This window comes from Mustela nigripes, chromosome 3, assembly GCF_022355385.1.
Source record: "Mustela nigripes isolate SB6536 chromosome 3, MUSNIG.SB6536, whole genome shotgun sequence".
NCBI lineage: Eukaryota > Metazoa > Chordata > Mammalia > Carnivora > Mustelidae > Mustela > Mustela nigripes.
Window position 1 is genome coordinate 95,240,390 of NC_081559.1, and position 22,317 is coordinate 95,262,706.

A 22,317-nucleotide genomic window follows, 5' to 3' on the forward strand; every position below is an offset into this window, starting at 1 on the left:
AAGCTTATGCCTTATCTCCTCTGCATTTCACTTCTTGTACCCTTTCCCTTCCCTGATTTGGCTTCGTATCCTTTTGCTGTAATAAATCTCAGCCATGGGTGTAGCCACTGTGAGACCATCTGGTGAATCACCAGACCTGGGGGTGGTCTTGAGGACCTCTGACATGAACACTCTTGGACTTTCTGAAAATCTATAAAGTCGAATTCTTGGGATCCCCCCCCTCCCCCGCCGAGTAAAAATTATTTCAGTATCTTAGGCTTCTTTTTCCCCTTAACTTGGTCGTGAGACAAGGTCATGGTAGAGGTCAGTGAGAGTAAGCTGGCAGAAATCCCCTTGTTCCGTCGTCAAACCACTGCCTAGTTGGCCATTAGATGTGTGCTTTCAACTGTAAGAAAATAAACACAAGGGAGAAAGAGTCTGTTCAAAGTGAGACAGTAAGTAGGCAGTATTGTTTTATCCATTATCCAGTTAGCTGTATATTTTACCTACTGTCCTCCTATGTTGTTGAATCAGATATAATTGGATTCTTAAGACTGAGGTTATTTATAATTTGAGGGGAGCTTATTGTTTGAAGAAATCCTTCTGCGAATTGATGCCTAATTTATCTTTGAAGTGAAGCCAGCATGAGTGGGGGAGGAACGTGAGCCTTGGCATTAAGTGTTCTGATTGAAAGAGACATACGTATGTTGTAGCCTTCAGGGGTGTTCCAGACACAAACAATAGAAAGCCCTCATATTAGTTTAAGCAAAATAAATGAGAATATGTTACAGAATACACCTGGCTGGATCCATGGCCTTATGTGAAGTTGTCAGAATTCCATTTGTCTCCTGCCGGCATCCTTCCTGTTCTTTCTTCTCACCTTCCTTCCATGTCAGCTTCATTCTCAGGTCAGCTCTCCAATATATGGTGGTGTTGCATTGTCAGTGAAGGTAGGGTTCCCCCCCCGAGACGGGAAAGAGCCCCTGAAAGAAGATTTCTTTTACCAGAAGAAAGAAGAAAGCAGAAGGAGCAAAAACAGCTGTCTCGTGCATGTGTGTGTGGGGATCCAAGGAAAAGGTTGCCTGGTATCCACAAAGTAGAGTGTTGTGGGTCCCATTGGTTGGTGGTAGTGGATGGACACCTTTGAGGGCCATCTCTGAGTGTGGAACCAGAATATGGCTTTATTTTCCTGATGGGCAGTAATTATGGGAGAGGCTGGATCTAGGCCAGGGACTGGGAATGATTGGGGTAAGAACACTAGTCCTACCTACAAAGGATTGCATGTAGTGTGAAGACCTTCTCCTTATTGATTGGGTAGGGAGTCTTGGTTCATATAAGTGTTTTTCAAAGTGTTGTTTTTAACTGAATCCTTGTAGTTAGATTTTGACAGACCCTTAATTTTTAACAGAGGTGAGAACGAAGTTGCTCTGACTGAGATGAGGTGGAGGGCAGGTGAAAATCACTGTGGGATCCCAGCAGTGTGGGTATAGCTTAAACCCACAGTGTTCTGATGAATAATTTTGAAGAACTCTGTGCTGGATGGGCCAACCATGGCAGAGAGTTCAGCTATGTTTAATTCGCCATCCTGATGCCTAGTTATGAGTTATTTATGAGCACTGAGCGTAAATAAAGTTGATCCTATCAGAAGAATTATTGTCATAGGATCAAGAAATACCATGACTCCTTCCTTTTATTTTCTTTTGAGGGCATCGGCACTGATTCATCTTTGATTTATAGTTCAATATCACTGGGAGATTGTCCCAGTTCATGTAAAATGCCAAAAATACAGCTTTCCATCTCTAACATCCCATCAGAACTCCGTTCAGGTCGTTTGTATCAGGGCAACCAGCTGCTCTATGGGCCTTTGGCTTAGTGACATCAAGGTGTCTCTGTAATTTGACTTTGGAGGGTTGTATCTTCCATATCTGTTCCTGCGTCTGTTCCCCAGGCTTCTCTTGTGAAGTTGTATTGGTAGTATGATGGATCTGATGATGTCTTTCCTTTGCTGTTGTATATTCTCCTCCCTTTAGAAAGCTCACAGGATGTAGCTAATGCATTTGTTGATTTAGAAACAAGACTCAAAATTTCTTGCCTTTTATTCTTGTTTCTGCCTTTTTGTAGGCTATAACGACTCATGCTCAAGGTTAATGAAAGTTGGTGATACTTTATTGGAACATAATAGACCTTGATTAACCCAACGTACATCACTTGACATGAGTTTTTGAACCAAATAAATCATTTTTGTTGAGTAAATTACCTTAGTCGATTACAAACCTTACTTGGGTGTAGTTTTGTTATTTTAAGTGATGAGAATGCTAAAGTTATGCAATTAACTACCTTAGAACTGATAGTAGTCTTTATAAAAGAGAGCATAGAAGTTTTCAAACCCTAACAAATGAGGCAATGTAATTGAGTAGAGACCTGACCTACTTAGTCACTGCAAAATAAGTTTTCTGACCTTTGTATTTACCCAGGGAACGTCCAGGATGGTTGTGTCATTAAGAATATTTGCATCTTTTATTCCTCCTCTTTGTTCTCCATTAGCATCATGCTCAATTAGAAAGGAAACATATTGTTGCAAATGGAGAAAGATGCTATCACGGGAACTATAATTTTGGGTGATTTCTAACTATTTTATTTTGTGGATGTTGACAAATTGTAGATCTATTTGATTTTTCACTGGAGACTAGGCCCAGGTAGTCTAAATTGCCAGTTGCTTAGATCTCTGTCTGCACAAGCCCTTTTTGGACAAATCCAGTTTAAGCCCATGATGGCAAGCAATGATGTGATAACCTGATTCATAGTGGCCATATCTGAAGTGGTAAGGCTTCTTTGGTCATGGCACATGAACCTTTGTCTCCACTTTGGAAGTACATGCAGGCACATCTACAGAGTAAGAAAACCAAAGCATACAAAAGGATATGCAATGGACTGAGTGCATTCTTCTCACCTCCACTCCCAGTCCCCTTCTGAAGCGATCATCATCTACAGGTTGTGTAACTTTCCTAACACTGTGTCTCCATATGTGTTATTTATTTCTGTACACACACATATGCTTTAATAATCACTCTGTTCATTGTCTTGCTTTAGTCATTCATTACATTTTGCATCCTGACAAATCTTTTTAAGAATTTAATGCTATCATTCCATAGTGTGAAAGTACGGTAATTTATTAAATCACCCACTTATGAATGGATGTCTACATGGTTAATGCGTTGCTGTTACACATCTATAATACACACTCTTGTGTGTATTCTTTCTGCCCCTGTGCCAGGACAAGTATAGAATATGTTTCTCAAGGTAGAACTGCTGGGTTCAGTTGATGTGTGTCTTACATTTTTTTAAACATTTCCAAGTTTACCATTGAACATTGGCACTGAATAAGAGGATTTGTATCCCCTCACTAACCCTTACCAACACTTGGCATTTAAAAAAAGTTCTTTTATTTTTGCCATTCTGATAGGTGAAATAGAACTGATGTTTTCTTTCTCTTTTTAAAAAAGATTTATTGATTTATTTTAGAGGGGAGGAGGGGCAGGGGGAGAGAATCTTTAAGCAGGCTCCCTCCTGAGCACAGAGCCTACACGGGTCTCAATCTCACAACCTAGAGATCATGACCTGAACTGAAACTCGGGAGCCAGACGCTCAATTGACTGAGCACCCAGGTACTCCTGAAGTTTTCTTTTAATGAATTTTGCCCTCTTCACTGTTTCAGATTCTTTTTCTGAAATTGCTAGTTCATATCTTATCTTGGATTTTAGGCTCTTGGGTTTTTTTTTTTTTAAATACTGATTTGTAAGTATTCTTCTTCTTCTTTTTTTTTTTTTTTTTTAAATTAAGGTATAATAGACATCCAGAAGAATGCACAGATCAAGATTTTAGTTTAATGGGACACCTGGGTGGCTCAGTTGGTTAAGCAGCTGCCTTCGGCTCAGGTCATGATCCCATCGTCCTGGGATCGAGTCCCACATCGGGCTCCTTGCTCCGCAGGGAGCCTGCTTCTCCCTCTGACTCTGCCTGCCAGTCTGTCTGCCTGCTCGCTCCCGCTCTCTCTCTCTGACAAATAAATAAATAAAATCTTAAAAAAAAAAAAAAGATTTTAGTTTAATGAATTTTCACAAAATGAACATACATATGTAACCACCACTCATAGTCACTCATCTTTTCACTTGAGAAGCCCTTCTCCTGTCGCCTCCCACTCAGTCCTCTCTTCTCCGGAGGTAACCACATCCTCAATTCTACCACCCTTCATTGCTTGGTCTCTTCTCAGATGTTAATTAACAGAAACATAAATAGATAATCTGTTCAGTGAATGCTTTGTTTTCCTTCCTTTCCCTTTAGCATTATTTGTTGGGATTCATACATTAATTACATGTAGCTATAACTTACTGTCACTGTTGTATGGTATTCCATTGGATGAAGATACCGTCAATTTACCCACGCTACTGTTGAACATTTGGATTGTTTCCAGCTGTGACAGTTATGAAACATGTCCAAATTATGCTGCTCTAAATGGTTTTATAAGTGTCTTCTTATATTTGTATGTATGCATTTCTTTGGGGTATGTAACTAGGAGTGGAATGGCTGGGTTATAGAATATGATAATTTTATAGATATTGGCAGCCCGTTTTCTAAAGCTATTTACACTTCCACTAGCAGTTTTTAAGAGTTGAAATACATCCGGCGCACCTGGGTGGCTCAGTTGGTTGGACGACTACTGCCTTTGGCTCAGGTCATGACCCTGGAGTCCCGGGATCGAGTCCCACATCGGGCTCCCAGCTCCATGGGGAGTCTGCTTCTCCCTCTGGCCTTCTCCTCGCTCATGTTCTCTCTCAGTGTCTCTCTCTCAAATAAATAAATAAAATCTTTAAAAAAAAAAAAAGTTGAAATACATCCTTAGTAAGATTTGAAATGGTCAGCCTTTTTCCTTGTACAGTGGTATCTCTGTGATTTTCATTTTATTTTCCCTGGTTGTTAATGAAGCTGAGCATATTTTCGTATTTCTCGGTCATTTGTGTATCATTTTTCACAAGAAGCTTGTTAACACTTTACCCATTTTCCTTTTGGGTTGTTTTCCTCTTATTGATTTGGAAGACTTTTTATATATTCTGCATATAGTCCACTGGTAGTTATTAGTATTGTAAATATCCTTCCTCTCCATGGCTTGCTGTTTTTTTTTTTTTTTAAAGGTTTTATTTATTTATTTGACAGACAGAGATCACAAGTAGGCAGAGAGAGAGAGAGGAGGATCATGACCTGAGCCAAAGGCAGTGGCTTAACCCACTGAGCCACCCAGGCGCCCCCATGGCTTGTTGTTTTGCTCTTTCAGTGGGGAACTTTAATGTAGTTTAATTTACCAATCTTCCTCTTTATGATTAATGCTTTTATGTCCTGTTTAAGAAATCTTTTTCTTTCCCCAAGATAATGAAGATACTCTCCCGTATTATATTTCAGGTATCTACTGGGTTATTTTGTACTTATCGTATGTACCTACAGCTCATCCCCAGTTGTTTTTTTGTGTATGGTATGAGGTAGAGTCAATGACCCAGTACCGTTTATTGAAAAGAGCTTTCCCCCAGTGTTCTTCAGGTGTGCCTTTGCTAGACATCAAGTGACCATCTGTGTGTGGATCTGATTTTGTTCTGTGGTCTTTTTGTTTGTCCTTAGGCCAGTACTATTCTGTCTCAGTTACTCAAACTCTGAAGTCTGAAGTAAATTTTGATATCTGGTGGTGACTGTCTTCCAGGATTTCTTGGGGGGTTTTATTCAGTATTAGCTACTCTTGACTCTTCACATTCCACTTAAACTCAAGAATAATCTTATTCTTTCACAAAAAAACCGGCTAGAATTTTAGTCGCTAATATCAACTCTTTTCACCCATGAACATTGTACATCCCTCCATATGTTTGGTCTTCTTTAATTTCTCTCAACAATGTTTTATTGTGTTTCTAGGTAGAGGTCTTACAAAATTTTCATTCATTTATTTCTAGGTATTTGATCCTTTCTGTTCAAAACGGTATCTTGTTAAAACTGCATTTTCTCACTGCTCTAGAAATAACTGGTACTTGGGTAATGACTTCGTGCCTGGTGGTCCTGTGTTTGCTGACTGCACATCTTAAGTTCTCTTTGGTTCCCTGCTTCTTCCTGCCAGTTTGCCAGTACCTCACTATTCAAAAATCAGGGCTTTAGGGAGACATGGGGGCCTGAAGGGAGCAGCATGCAGCTTTAATTTGATTATGTTTCCTCAGGGCACTTTACCTCTGATCTCAATAGTCTACCTCAGTGAGTACCTCGCTTCCTTTTGAGCAAGAGAAAATGGCATGGTTGGCCGGGCAAACTCTGCTCTTCTTGTTAAAAATGCCATTGATTTTCCTGCTGCCTGACTTACACCTGTGGCTGTCTGAGCACTTCCTTGGTTTCACCAACCTTGCTCTCTAGTGTGTGGATTCTGAGGAAAGAGTTTGGGTGTGGGTGCTGCTACTCGCAAACTTGTTATGCCTATAAAGGGTAACTGTTTGGGATGATGTCATCAAGGGATAATAGTAGCATCAAATTGTGGAGCCCTCTGAGCACTCTGCCTTAGATCTGATTCATGTGTGTTATCAGCTCTCAACATCTTCCTCAGTGTAAGGTAAATTTTAGTGTACTTGTAGATTTTCTTTATAAAATTAGGGGCTTGATGTTGACCATTTGCTAGTTTCTTTGATCATTATAGTCTTTCTCTAGTGTCCCATGTTTCTCATTGCTTTGGTGGGTTTTATAGAGGAGAGCGTTAAGAAGGGAGGGGAGAAAAGGTCTTTATTCTACCATGTTTGGCTTTTATTCTTCAAGTAATAATGCTGATGGTCTTCTAATGACTTTGATTGAGCTCCATTGAGTAAATATTTATTCAGCACCATTTCTTTAAACCCAGTCTTTGAAGTCTTATTCATTGTATTCCTTTTCCTCATGATGTTCTGTTTTTTAAAAAGTTCCTTTAGCAACTCTTTAAGCCAAAGAGGTCCATTGTGTGGTATCCTGTCAGTGGTGTCCGTTGAAGGGCTGTCTTAGCGATCTGACAAAGGATGACCTTAGGGGGCAACATTCACACCATTGCCAGCTCTCATTACCCAGAAAGTTAGCTTTTGATTCTGGCATGAATTATTCATTGCATGTTCAATAAAAATCAGACACTACTGTTAGGTTTAGAGATTGCTCAAGAGTTTATTGCCCAGTAAGAAATTACTGAGCACCAACTATGTGCTGGTGCTTCCTCTATTCCTGGGAATAGAGAGTCGAATACAGCGTAGCCCCTGACTTAAGGTTTTCATAAGCTGGCTGGGGAAGACAAGGATCATTTCTGGATGATGCAAGGTGAGGGCAGTAGGGATGGGGGTTTGGGGTGGCAGGGGAGAGGTACTGAGCCAAGTTAGAAAGAATGGGCTGAAAGTGAGCATTCAGGCTTACAGTTCCCAGCTACCACACTCAGAACAGAAGGCTAGAGAAGACAAACTGAGGGTTCTGTGTTATGAAAATTGCCCCATCTCTGTTTTCCAGTGAATGAATACTTTATTTACTAGGCACAAAATAGTGTTCTGTGATTAAGGGATAGTTAGGGATTTCAGAGAAAAATTTCATCAAATTGTTGAGCAAGTAACCGTGGAACTCCCAGCTCAATAGGGTAGTATGTGGCATGTAGCAGATGCTCAACAAACATTTGTCGAATGAAAGAAAGATTGGTGAGCTCAGGCTGCTCATGTTGGTCTGGACAGGGTGGGTTGTAAGATGGGAGCTGGGTATAGTCTGAGGCTGCCCAGCCACACCTGCTGCCTACAGGCAGGAAACTACTTTCTTCAGAGCTGTGCTGGTATCACAGGGAACCACAGCACAGGGAGGAGTAAAATTACCTTTGATGGAAAATATGTAATGGACATTCAGCAGGAACCATGCTCCTCCTGTGAACTCTGGCCAGTGAGGTCTTTAGAGTCAGTGTACCAATGAGTGAGCGTAGATCTTTTAACCTGACTGAAGATAGTCCATATACATTCATAATAGTTGGGTAATCAGAGATGGGGTCTTGGCGAGGGTTTGCTTCCCTGCAGGGTAGAGGAGCCCGGGAGGGTGGGTGGGCAGCATCTCTAGCCTGCCTGGGACTAACTAATGGCTTTTGGTTCTGTAGAAATTCTCCAAGAATGATACAGGTTTTGAGAACCTGTAATTTAAACTAATTGTAATTTGCTGAGAGCCAGACCTCAGAGTTGAAAACACAGGAGGCTACCGTCCACGCAGCACAGTGACTGTTTGACAGGTGTTTTGCTGAGAACTGCAGATATGGAGGTGAAGCTACTGTCCTTTCCCTTCCGCTGCTCATGGGCTGCATCTAAAGTCCCAAATTCGAGCGTGTGGGTCAGCTAGAGCCCAGACGTGAGGGAGGCCAGCTGGAGCCGATGCTGCAGGAGAGGCAGGAGGCCAATGGGGCATGCTCGGCCAGAAGCAGCACCGGCCCTGGAGAAAGGGATGGCTCCACGCCAGCAGATCTCAGCTTTTCCAGGATGCCAAAACCCTAGGTGTACTTCTTCTTTGTTTTAATTTGTGAAGTCTCCTGATTTAAAAATGGTGGTCGCCAATTCTGATATTAGAATAGCACTGTGTAGGCCAAACAAAAACTTGGAAATTTTATCCTCAGGTGGCCCTTTTGCACATTCTGGTCTAGACCAATAAAATGCGAAGTCCGGTCACTGTGCTGCAGCGGAGGGAAAGGAGTCTAACGGCAGAAGCTGTTTTGATTTCTTTTTCAAACTGCTTCTCCTTTTTTTCCTGCAGTGATGACTGAATCCAGTCAGCAATCCTATCCCAGATTATTGAAGTATAATTCAATAAGTTTGAGTGGGAGAGAGTCTAGAATTCACCGGATGTTCTGTTAAAGCCAGTTGAACACAAACCAGCTAATTTTGACCCCTCTTAGCTCCGCCTCCTCTATCTAGGCTGCCGCAAGCCTGATGGAGATGGTGACTGAAAGAAGGCTTCTCAAGTTGGGTTAGTGACCCGGCTGTGGGCGAGGCGGTTGCCAGGCATCTGACTGACAGAGGTGGTCTAATTAGAGTGGGATTGATTTATTAACGGAGCTTTACTGGCCACATAATTTAGCATCTCGGAGGTGTTATTGGGCCTGGGGTATTGCTAAAGAGTGCTAAGGCTCGAGATAATTATTGCCTTACTTAGGAGAGAATGACAGATGGGACCTCATTGTTGCTGTAAATCTCGCCTGCAATCGAAATGGCATTCTTTGTTTGACGTTGTCGAGGGCCCCAGGCGCCAGGTGACCACGGTAGCCTTGCTGGCTCTCTCCCATTCTGTGCATTTCCAAGGCCCTTCAGACCTCCCCAACCCTCCCTCAAAGCTTGCTGCTTATTCAGCTGCGTGATTTGCATTCGGCTTTGTCCTGACAATGGGTTGCCTGGGTCCACTTCATTTTCCAGCTGTCTTTCTGTTTGAATTTCAGTTTTCAGCTGATGGGCTTTCTGGCCTGAGTTTGACTTGAAGAAGGTCTGGTCTTGAACCGGACCTGTATAAATATTTATTTAATTCTTCTGTTGTGTGTGTGCTTCTGGGACCATCGCTGTTACTACTCCCTTGACACATAAATAAAAGTAGAGTGTAGGACAAGCAAAAACCTGGGAGGTGGGAGGGCCCTTACACAGAGAGGGACATTTTGCTTCTGTGCCACCCCCTGGCTTGCCTTGCCCTCCTGCATGCTGCTGTGGCATTAGACCCGCTCATGGGGGTGATCTGGCTCAGAGAGTTGGATTTCGGAAACTGAGCCATAATAAAGACGCGGAGGATAGTCTGCCCTCCCGTTAACCAGCAGTACTGCAGCCTACACCCCAAAGGGTTCCCTAAATCTGATTTCCGCTATTCTGTTTGAGATCTCTGGCTATGTTGTGAGGAGTTGGTTCATTTCCCCCCCCTAAATGAAATGGAATTCTTTTTTCTGGTTTGAATGGTCATGTATGGTGGTAGTAGGAAATGTGGAAAATACACAAAAACTAGAAATAAATTCTCTCAAATATCCCTACCCACCACAGATTGACTACTATTACCATTTGAGTTTTTTTTTTTCAAGTTGCTTACAATGCATTTTAAAAAGATGGTTGTACTGTAAAGCTAGTTATAGCACATGTATTCTCTTGTATCTTGCTCTTTCTACCTCATTTTTTTGCTCAAGCAGCAAGGAAATCTATTATGTCACATAACTTTCATCTTGTTCCTTTTTGCTTCAGACATCATGGCTTCACACATACCAGGCATTCCATCTCAGGGTCTTTGCACTGACCGTTCCCATGATCTGGAAGGTTTTTCCTCTAGGTGACTGCATGGCTCACTCCCTCGCCACCTCTGAGTCTTTGCTCAAATGTCTCCTACTCAGTGAAACCTCCACTGACCTCCCTATGAAGTTCACACCTATGCTAGCCAGAATCCCTTCTGACCCGGTCCCCTCCTTTTCCATAGCACCCAGTTCTTTTTTTTTTTTTTTTTAAATTTTATTTATTTATTTGACAGAGATCACAAGTAGGCAGAGAAGCTGGCAGAGAGAGAGGAGGAAGCGGGCTCCCCGCTGAGCAGAGAGCCCGATGCGGGGCTCGGTCCCAGGACCCTGGGATCTTGACCTGAGCTGAAGGCAGAGGCTTTAACCCACTGAGCCACCCAGGCGCCCCCATGGCACCCAGTTCTGATGGTACTAATCATACTACCTGATGGTACTAATCATACTACCTGTGTGTTTATCGCTATCATTATTCTAATTCACGAGCTTGCATAAGCGCTGACTAAACATACTTTTGGTCAACACTTTGAAATACCTTACGTATAGCTTATTTTTTTAATGGACTGGACTTCAATCCTCACCCCACTGCTGGACATGTAACTTGAATTCAGTGCTTTGCCAATTTAAATTACATAAACCTTCTATTAACCTTTTGTGTATAAAGTGTTTTTCCATTTCTTAAGCATTGAAAAAGATTTTTGGACGTGGGATTACTTTTTCGACAGGGTAAATTGTATTAAGATTCATGGCTGCAAGTAATATGAACTCAACTCAAACTGTCTTGAGCAAAGTAAAGGAAATTATTGGTTGATGTATTTGAAAAATACAGAGGTAGACTGCAGGTAGGCCTGGTTCCAGAGGTTCGGTCCACGTTATCATTGGTCTGACTTGTGTCTCTCATCTTCATCTGGGCTTTCTTCTGTGCTGGCTTCATTGTGAGGCAGCTTCTCCCCATTTAAGGCCAACTGCTACTTGTAGCTCCTGTTTTCATGCTACCAACTGTCCAGTCCCATCTTAGAAAGATATCCTCTTCCCAATATTTTTAGCAGAAACTCAGGACAGGTTCTCACTGGCTCACATTGAATTGTGGCACCCTTGAATCTTTCACTCAGGCTGTAGGACAAGGATACAGTAGAGTGGGGGCAATGATATCATCCCACCCAAACCACAACCTCCAAGGGTAGGGGTGGTAGCTCTCTCCACAGGAGGCTCAGGGTGCTTTTGTCTAAGTGGGAGGTGGATGCTGGGAAGGCCCCCACACTGCAGATCTTTGTTATACTTAGGAACATTTTAGGGACTCTGTGCCTTAGTAGGGGAGGGAAAGAGCCCAAAACATGAAGGCGCCCTGTCCCGTAGCCAAAGCATGCATATTTGTATGTGTGAGGCCAGTTTAATCAGATGTCAATCTGCTGCCAGTCTCACTGTGGAAAGGGAGAAGGCCATGAGGAGGGGGATCCCCGGCCTCAGCTCCCTAGGAATGAGGCTCCCATGGCCTGTAATTGCATGCCTCGTGGGCTGTTGGTAGACACTGGCTCCTGGAGAAATAGAAGCAGTAGAGACAAGTTTGTTCGTTCGTTCGTTCTTTTTTTTTAAGATTTTATTTATTTATTTAACAGACAGAGATCACAAGTAGGCAGAGAGGCAAGTAGAGAGAAAGGAAGGAAAGCAGGCTCCCCGCTGAGTAGAGAGCCCGATGTGGAGCTCAATTCCAGGACCCTGGGATCATGACCTGAGCTGAAGGCAGAGGCTTTAACCCACTGAGCCACCCAGGCACCCCTAGAGACAACTTCTTATGGGAGGAGGAGGAGAGTTCTTGAAAATTTCCCGAGGGGGTTCTGATAGCCGTGCTCTCCGGAAGACTTTGGAGGCTTCTGACAGTTGGGCACTCCATTCTAGAGCAGTGGTGGCATTTGTCATACAGGCCCTGCACTGCCAGCTGATGGCCATGGAGGCTTCATTTCCTTCAGCTCAGTGGCGGTGGCCTTGACCCAGAGCAATCTTGGTAAGAGAGCTCCACTTCATGGCTGCCCCCCTGCAGGTCTCTCTGTGCACCTTGATAGGTCAAAAGTGTTCTTATCTGTCATCCACTGTGGAATGTGCACCTGCCTTAAAGGCACTGCTAGACTTTTATTGGATGGCTGGTGGCTTTCAGTTACCCTCTGCCAAGTATGTCTGTGGCTCAGGAGCCACCTACCTTGTAGTCCCTCCCTTAGTGGGTCATCCTAGCCCAGGCCTGCTGTTCTCCCAAGTGGGAACTGCTCACGAAGGAAAGCTATCCAAGCCAAGGCCTCATGGAGGGCCCTTCAGTGTACCCTGGATTCCCCATGCAATATTTGGCATTTTCTTTTTTCCCATCCCATCAAGGAGATTGAATAGAGGCAATTTATAAGTAAATGATACGTGTTAGTCCTTCCCTTCTGTGAAGGACTCTGGGTTAACTTGGAGTCCTCTTGTTCACATTTTCGTTGGTGCATGGAGGATAGAACAATATTAATATTCTAATTGTGCTCTAAGCTATTCATCCACTGGGCAGGCTTGCATCACTCAAGCAGAACTCTCCATGTAATTCTGAGAAGGTTTGAAATCATAGACACTGACTCCATTTGAGTTAGGGAAGTCCACCCTTTATGGCCGTGTTCTTTGTTGGATTCCAGAGAAAGTTCCTTGTGTTTCTCAGTGTAATCAAGGAGGTGTACACCTCTTTGAAATCTGTAGCCCACTGTGAAAATGTCTGGTATTACTGAGTAACTGAGTCAAGATTTTTATTTTATTTTTCTTTTTTAATGTTTCGATGAAAGCTTTTTAAAGAAACGGTTTACTTCTTGGAAAGCAGGTGGTTTTCTGGATTGGTGGGTGGAGTGCTTTCTCAGTTGTGCCTTCCCTTCCATGGTGCCCAGGCACGATGGGGTGGGGAGAGACAGCGCGGGAGCTCCTGCTTGGGCAGCTCTTTGTTATCTGGTGTATATAATGAGGGTTTGTGCAAGATGTTAATAGGAGTTAAAAAATTTCCACTGTTGATAAAGAAGGAACCCACAAAAAACACACAACTAACAGGCTGTAAGGTAAAAAAAACCCAAACCAATACTAGTTTCTATGAAATTTTATGAAGCTTAATTAACAAGTTACTGAGTATTTACTGCAAGTCAGTCCCAGGGTCCTCTAGTTTATCTTGGTGCTCAGGGGAACTCCTCGGAGGACCTCCTGCCTTTTTGGCCATGTCAACATGGCTTCTGAGTTGAGTTCTCTGGGAGGCTCCAATACCCCTCTGCACCCCGACGGTTGTGTTGCCATGAAAGCTACAGCCCATCACTCTATATTGCGGCTTCTGCCTTTCTCCCTCCTCCTGCCCATAAGAGCAACAGCAGGGATAACTGGAACAGCTTTTTGCAAGAACCAAAGATGGGCAGGAATTTAATGAATTGCATATGCCTTGCACAACCTGAGGACAGGAATATAGCTGACTCCCAGGAAGGGCTTGGAAATGTTAAGAAGCCATTGTTTCCCTTGCCCAAGAGTTGTATTTACCCTATGCTTGTCTCTCTGCTCCTCAGTGTTTATAGCAAATGATGGCCAACTCCACTTCCATGTTCATAGGTTTCAATTCTAACAACATTAATGGACCGATTAGACTCTTGGTCTCATTTCCTTATTCACAGAAATGAAATAAATATGCTTGGTTCACATTGAGTCATGTGGTCCTGTTAGGGCTGAGGGCACGGGTTCAAGGCAAAACATAGCTGTCCAGGGCCCATTTGGGGATGTTATGGGCAGGGCAGAGAATGGGTCCAGAGAAAGGACATGGGGTGAGCTGAGTGGGGTGTCCAAATGGGAACTGACCTCCATGCCCCTCACCCACACCTCACGAGTCAGCCATTGGTCCTACCTGTGCCTGGGACAATCAGCTTCAAAGCTTTGCCTACCCATTGGGTAGGGTTTCATTCTTTGTTGGAGGGTGGACATGTGCTGGATAATATGGCTTTTATTTGGAGATCTGCCTTTATTAACTCAAATGAGAAGAGTCATTGAAGCTGGGCATTGCTTTGGCACAGAATAGATCCCAGAATTAGGCACACGCGCTGCTCAGTTAACTTCCCCAAAAAAGGTAGGTAGATTTTTGAATATGAGGAAACATTTTAATTGTAACTGTTTGATCTATCTTTGTAGACATCTCTTGTTTAAGGTCATTTGCTATTGCTTTTTCTAAATCATATCCTGAAGCCTACCTACACTGAATTTTAAGCTCTGATAGGGAGAGATTTCTCTCAACTGTGTTAGCAATGGTGTGTGTGTGTCGATACCAGTAATTACCTTGTGACAGGAACAGTGTGTGGATGGTCTCACTTTTGCTCTGATAGTCTCATGTGATTTCCAGCTCTCTGTTCCCCGTTGCTAAATTCTTTAAGTCTTAGCAGTCATTTGATTGATAAGTGCTTTGGCATTTTCATTCTGAAGCTGGGCCTGTGGTGCTTGAGGACATGGTGGAAAGGGACGCTGTGGCCAGTGGAGTCCACCACCTTTTCATTTCACTCTTTACCTGTTTTAGTTCATAGGTGTTACAAGTACAGTTAATTTTTAACTTAATTCTCTGGGAACTTTCCCAGGGATGTTTAAAAGTCTCTACCAACTGTACTAATATACTCAGAAATGAGAGAAAATATCCATGAGGTCTTAAAATATTCTGAATACTATTTTCTTTCTTTTTAGCTGTCTCCGTTATGAGGTACAGCGCCTCTGCTTTTGGGTTTGCAGTAAGTAACCTGAAATGTACTTTTATGAAGTTTTGCACGTTTTTTTCCTGAGCCCATGTATCTCACCCTGGGCTCGCCATTCAGAGGGTGGTTAGCAACTGAGAGCTTCGCATGACAGATAAATCTTTTATGGCAGTAGCTTCCATAATAAAATCATAATTTTGTGGAAGTAACAGCAGTGATGCTCCACAGGTCTCCAGAACAGATTGGGAGACCTCATTTTCCACACCTGGTTGAGAGATTGTTTGAGGGGGTCTTAGCCTATTTTTCTCCCTCAAGGTTGTAGTTGTGAAAGTGGGCGCACCCTGGATGTAAAGAAGCATTGGCCGGTGCAGACAGAGGTGTTGGGGGTTAGGACTGGGGCTGCTGGCACTAGACGAGTCAGTCTGTAGCCCCTTGAGGGGTAACCTGACTCCCAAACCTGCTTCCTGATGGGAATTGGTAGGAGAAACTGGGTCTCAGATGTTTTACGGGCTAGGTGTGTCGAAAACTTGGGTGAAGTTTCCCCACATTCCTTCCAGAGACTGCTAGTGCTTGTAGTTTTCCAGACTGAAAGTGTGACGTGGTACAGTGACTCAGCTGGGGAGCTCCAGCATCCTCCTCTGTAGCTTTGGGGTTTCCTGTGCCTGAGAGCATGTGTTCCTGTTCCCAAATCCACTTCTTCCCTTTGCTATGAGAACTTAAATGTTTTGAAGGTCGTAGATTGTTTTTAGAGTCCTTTGAAAAAGGTACGGACAACCTCTCCAGAAAAATGGGTGTGTGTGTTTGTGCGTGCACACCCCCCCACACCTCTCTTTCCTCCCCTTTCTTCTGTCTCTGTCCCTCACACATTTGCTCATTCATTCAAACAAGAGCATTGAATTTTGTATACAATTTTGAAGTGTTAGTAGATTTCCCAGAACCCTTGCGGGGCCCCATGCTCAGCCCTGAACCTCAGGTAGAAGCATCCCATTGAGAGCCAGACACAGAAAAGAACCCTTACCCAGAATCTTTTACCTGTGATGTAGGGGGAAATTCTGTGGTGATTTGCCTGCTGGGAGATAGGTGTTAGAAGAGTGTCTGTACCCCCCGTATCTCCAGGGTGCTCGGAGCCAGCGCCCAGGGAGCCAAGCCCACTGCAGCATGGAGTGTGCTTTCTCAGTCTGTGGAAGCAGTGCAAAGTGAGGGGGAGCCGTGGTCCTTCCACCAGTCTGGTGTGTCCAGTGGCCTTGGCTGCAGATTCCCAGGACCCACCGTGAGGATGATGAGAGCCTCCATCATAATGATGTGAAGCCTCTTTGCTCTGAGGTCACTTGCTCAGATTCCAGGCGTCTGTGTCTTGTGTCTTCACAGTCATGCCTTATTAACTCCGGAAAACACTAATGCCGTGTCTCCTTCTCCTAGTTTGATGCCATCCTCGACGTCCTGTCCTCGGCGATTGTCCTGTGGCGTTACAGCAATGCTGCCGCTGTACACTCTGCCCACAGGGAGTACATGTAAGTGGATTTTTCTCTTCTTCCAGGCTGCGGAACCCTTGCAAAGGAAGGCCACGTCATTAGCCTGTCAGCATAGCTCCCCTTGCGGCTTTGGATCCCGGGATGAGAATGAGGACCCAGATTGCCTTTGAGAGTGCCTACTGTGGTACCAGCCGTATGGTAGACCCCTTTTGGGATGGTTGGAGAGATGGGGTGTCCTTTTTAATTTACCCTGTTCTCTGCTCTTGAGTCGGGAGGGAATGTTTGTATGCTCATCTGTCTGGCTATCCTTCTGTCCATCTGTCCATTGATCTGTCCATGTTTCAATTCATCCGTCCTTCCATCCTCATTTTTTTTTGTGTTTCTGGAATCTTTGTTCTCTTGCGTTCTCATGCTTTTTTTTCTTTCTTTATAAATAAGATGAGTTTTCCACTGTAATTTCTGGAAGACCTCTTGAGGGTATTCTAAAGTACCCTGCTTGACTTTCATTCCTCTCTCTATGGCTTGTCATCATTGCTTGTCCCAGTCTCTGCGTCCTGTGGGTGATGGTTTTGTCTTTGAGGAATTTGAGTTTGTGACCATGAAACGTGTCTTTCCCAACTTCCATCTTCTTTATTCCATTTGTAACCTCCAGGCTGGTAATAGCACAGGCTCCAGAATCCGATTTCTTGGCTTTGAATCTTAGCTGTACTCCTTGCTAGCTCTGTGACTATAGGAAGCTGCTAAGTGCTCTGTGCCCTGTTTCCTCATTTGGAAAAGTAGGAAAACAACACCTCCTTCCTAGGGTTATTATATATAATATATATGCTCAATATGTAATGCAATATATATATGCTATATATATTTGAACAATATATACATACATAACTTATAGCAGTGTTTGGTATGCACTTCAGGACACCTAGCTGCCATCATTACTAATTATTGAGGGGGCTCCCCTGTGATTGAGCCACCACTGGCCATTAAGGGAAGTGTTTGATCCTACCTCTGTGACTTTTGGACAGTTGAATACAAATGAGTAAATTCTCCCCTGCTGTGTTTCTGGAGATGCCCAGATAGAAGGTAGTTTTGATGGGAATGCCGTGTCATATTTAAATGTATAAATGTTGAGATACAAATGTTAGGTGCTAGAGGACTCGGATAGTAATATATCTGGGGTTGCATGTGCCAAACAGAAAGCTTCTGGAAGGTAATGCTGTAACTGATTCACAAATGAGGACAAATTTTATTTCACTGTTGGCTTTAGGTAGAGCACAGAAGCTTCTTTGAAGTGTTAGGTATTTATTTTATTTATTTTAATATGCTTTAGCTCTTTTAACAAATATGAAGGATCAAATCTGTGATATCACAGATGCCATTGTTTAGGGTAAGGTTAATTTTTTTTTTTTAAAAGTGAGTCAATTGATGGCTGAAATTCTAGTAAATTGATTTTATAAAATTTAAAATGATGATATAATGATGAATGTTGAATTAATACTAGCCTAATTAAAGGAGTAGCTAATAGAAAAAAACAGGTTGTTGGTGGCTAATTATTGATGTATACAGTGAAAACAACCCAGAGATAGGCTCACATTTCAAAATGTAGTCCTTTTCCTGTCAGAAGAACATAGATTCTTTGGTTCTCTAGCTGTACTGCCCAGTATGGTAGTCGCTGGGGACATTTCAGCACTTATGGGTAGCTGGTCTGAAATAAGAGGTGCAGTAAGTGCAAAATACTAAATTCCAAAGACTTAATAAAAAAAAAGGATTGTAGACATTTTATTAAAAATTTTAAAGATATTGATTACATATTGACAAAAGAAAATTTTGGATATGAGGTGCCTGGCTGGCTCAGTTGGTGTAGCACACGACTCTGGATCTCAGACTTGTGAGTCTAAGCCCCATGTTGGGTGTAGAGATTTCTTAAAAATAAAACCTTAAAGAAATATTTTGGATATATTGAATTAAACTATTATAGTTAATTTTAGTTCTCTTTCCTTTCTCTAATGTGGATTTTAGAAATTAATTACATATATGGCTTGTATTATAATTCTTTTGGGCCTTGCCCTCAAAAGAGAAAGCTCTTCCCTCGGTCTTTTCTTATTTTAGAATTACTAATCCAGAATGTGATTTGCAGTTCCAGAAGGAATTGAGTTCCGTGCTTTTCAATTTCTCTCTTCTAATGTGCTTTTAAAAATCTGATTTCCTTTGTGCCGAAATGAGTTTTTTAGATATTAGTCACAAATCTACAAATTGTTGTGGATTTTCTATAGAGTTGGGATCTCTTTGAACATTTGCCAGGTGGCCTGGAGTTTTTTTAAGATTAAAAGATTGATAACAAGAAATGTCTTTGGTTTCACTGTTTTTAGCGATCCCAAAACAGATATCATAAAAGAAAAGAAAAGAAATATATATTGATGACCAAAAGGCAAAAACTCAGAGAGGAGTTGCTCCAGTAATTCCCAGATGATGGCTCACATGATGATGCCAGTGAATTCATTTGGAGAATCTAAATGTAGGGATTAAAACGACTCTCTGCAGCCCTTTGTATTGTTGGCTTTAGTTTAAAGTTTTAATCTCTGCCTCATCCCATGTAAATTAAAAATTCATGGAATCCTTGCCAGCTGAGAAACTGGTGTTTGCATATTAATGAGCATGAATGAATTATGAGAGGCATAGCTAGAAAAACCATTGGCTTTCAGTTGGTGGCTGGAGAATAATAAAGGGGGAAATACCCAACTGGTTCTTAGTTAATTCCTCTAATTTGTCCTCCTTTGACTCTAAGCTTCAGAAAGAATCTGGGGTCTGGAATTGCCAGTGCGTGGAGGAGAGGTAGCTTCGTCAGCCTTGCCCCTGGACACTGTGTGTGCTAACTACATGGGGGGCGGGGGGCGGTTTGATGCCCAGAGGAGGATAGGATGCTGTTAGCACCACCAGGGAGCACACCTCAGTTGTTAAGATATGCAGCTACAGAATGTAGCCTCAGGAGTTTTGTTTTGCATTTTTTTTTCTTTTACTGTGGTAAAAAATACATAGCATTGAATTTACTATCTTAATTGTATAAGCGTGTGCCCTGTAGTATTAAATATGTTCATATATGGCTGTGAACAGAGTCCCTAGGACTTCATCATGCAAAACTGAAGCTTTATACTAAGTAAATGGCTACCCTTGTTTCTCTCCCCCAGCCCTTTGCACCACAGTTCTACTTTGTTTCTCTGAACTGATTCCTCTAGTTACCTCAAATAAGTAGACACCAACAGTATTTGTTCTTCTGCGACTGGCTTCTTTCACTTAGCCTCATGGCCACGGGAAGGTACCAAATGAACCTTGGGGATGAGAGGTCTTGCTTCCTTAGGTAGCCGGCAATGGGCGTGAGGCAGTAATCTGGGAGAGAGATGCTGAGATCCAGCATTTCATGGGTGATTCTCGTATGGGGGTGGATTTAGGCTGGGAGTGGATGGCTGGGGTAGGGTGCGAACCAAAGGTCAGGGACGTGTGTCACACCGGCTAGTGGCTGGATGCCCCATCTGGGATGGGAGGAGTGCTTGCAGAATTCGGGGAGGAGATCAACACTGAAGCAGGTGCTGCTGTTGTAGGTCACTAAAGGAGGGGGGCAGGAGGTGGGGCTGACAGCGAGGTGTCAGCCACTCTGATGGTGACTATAAATGTCGGGGGAGAAAACTGGAGGACTGGTTTGGAATTTAGCACGAGGAAGGGAGGCTTTGTGATTGTGGATGAGAGACAACACTCTGCCTCTGCTTCAGAGGTAGGGAAAGCGGCTTCCCCGGGGGGCAGCCAGGTTTTGATGAGGCAGAGAGGTGAGGGCAAGAGTTGGAAAAGAGCCTGAGGATGTGGTCACTGGGAGAGGATGAAAGTCTTCTGGGGAGGGAAGGGAGCAAGGGAACACTGAAGAGGGTGACTAGAAAGGTGAGGTGATGATAGTCATCCTGGCTACCGTAGACTGCCACGGGGCCACCGAAAGAATGAAGCAGTATGTGTACGCTTACATGGTGACACTTACGAGTACCCTGAGGTGAAGAAAGCATGCCACAAAATAGTGCTTAGGGTCTTTTGTCGTTGGTTTTAACAACAGAGGTTTGCATCCATGCACATCAAACCTCTTGGGAGGATACAGAGCAGGCTGGCAGCAGGCTCACCGCAGGGAGGGGGACAGGGGACAGAAGAAAGTGAGGTCTGCTCTTTCTGTCCTTTAGACCAGAGCAACCGGCTAGAACTCTCCGCAGTCCCGGATGCCTTCTATAGCGGCAAGGTCTGGTGTCCTCAAACCCTCACCCACGTGGGGCCATGAAACACTGGTTCTGTGCATAGGTTTCTAGCTTGATTTAATTTAAATTAATTGAACTGTAAATGGTCACATGTGGCTTGTGGCTCCTGTATTAGACAGTGACTCTTTAGGTTCTGTGATCATTTTTAATCCATTAAAAAAAAAAAAAAAGTGTTGTTACTCAGACTCCTGGAAATGACAGCAAGATCCTGAGAGAAGGAAGAAGGTGCCGGAGGTGGCGGGTATGGGAGAAACGAGTGTAGGAGGAACTTGGCAAGGCCAAGTGACATGGAGCTTTTCACGCCCGTCTCCGCCATTGTCAGCCTTGTGTACCATGTACGGCCTCAGGAGGTACAGCCTCCTGCTGCCATTAGCTGTGGAGGGCCGTCAGGCTGCTTGCCATGGGAAGATACAGCCTGATGTTCACTGGGGGCCTCTGACATTTTGCATGATTGCAGCACAGGTGGGAAGCCCGTGAATGTACCCCAGTCCCAGCTGTCTCCTCGGGCCTTCCGTCAATTTGCGGAGATGGAGAGGTAGAGGCAGATGGGAGGCCGTTCACCTTTACAGGCTCGAAATTCTGCAACACTGAGGCAGAAACACAGCCTGGGAGGTTGTTCACTTTTTCCAAATGTACCTCCAAATGGCTTGATGCTTAGCAGCATATTGGAAAGCAAATTTGAAAGCTCTGGAGTAGATATTCTTAGGCATAAATCCTTACGTGTCTCCTCAGGCGAAATAAATGTAGGGCACACTGGTTTTCACCCATGTGGGGTCCTTGCTCTGGTTTTTATCAGCACCCCCCCCTCCCAATTTGCTGAGCCAAATGCCTTGGTCTGAACACTACCAGTTGACAGGTTGGCTTTTGATTACTGGTTTCAGCAAACATTCTTTCGGCTTTTGGAAACAGTTCCAGAAATTGAAAAAAGAAAAATACCTGATTCAGTCAAGAAATAGCATGTTGGTAATTCGGTTTTGGTGTCTGATCTAAGTGGATGGCAAAGGCCATGAGTTCTACCAGTAACGTGGTGAGTTAGTTCCATGTCTCCCCCTCTTCTCAGGAGCATTCCATCAGACCCTAAGTCAGGGACTCTGGGAAAGCGAACCATATTTCCTCCGTATCTTTTTCGTGATCTTAATCTTACAAAGCTCGTGAGTCACCTGACCCGGAAGAATAAATTTTCAGAGACTGCTGAGAGCCAGTGTAGAAGGCAGAAAGCCTTCATAGCAGGACCTGAGCTCCCAAGCCTTGAATAGTTCAGATGCAACCTTGCCTGAAGGCAGAGGAGAGTTGCCTTCGCAGTCATGGAAAGTTCATATAAAACCTTCCATGACACAGGCATGACATTAACGGGCTGTGCTGCTGTGGGCAGGATGTGTTAGAGGAAGGAGTGTCGTCTTCTTGGGTCCATTTATGTGTAGAAATTTGTCTCCCCAACATATTTTGAAATCCTAGCCCTGAATACTACACAGCGTGACCTGATTGGGAAGAAGTGGCTTCGCACCTCTAATTCCCAAATGATCGGAGTCCTTGTAGGAAGAGACAGAGAGACAGTAGCACACAGGGGA

The 22,317-nt window shown here is 43.5% G+C and overlaps 1 protein-coding gene across 1 annotated transcript in view; it reads left to right on the forward strand.

Annotated features, from left to right (window-relative positions):
- The window catches only part of TMEM163 (transmembrane protein 163), a 223,957-nt gene that overhangs the window by 121,448 nt on the left and 80,192 nt on the right, over positions 1-22,317 (forward strand). Inside the window, exons 3-4 of the mRNA XM_059394407.1 lie at positions 14,987-15,030; positions 16,414-16,505. Coding sequence (XP_059250390.1) covers positions 14,987-15,030; positions 16,414-16,505 — 136 coding nt within the window. The remainder of the gene's footprint in view (positions 1-14,986; positions 15,031-16,413; positions 16,506-22,317) is intronic.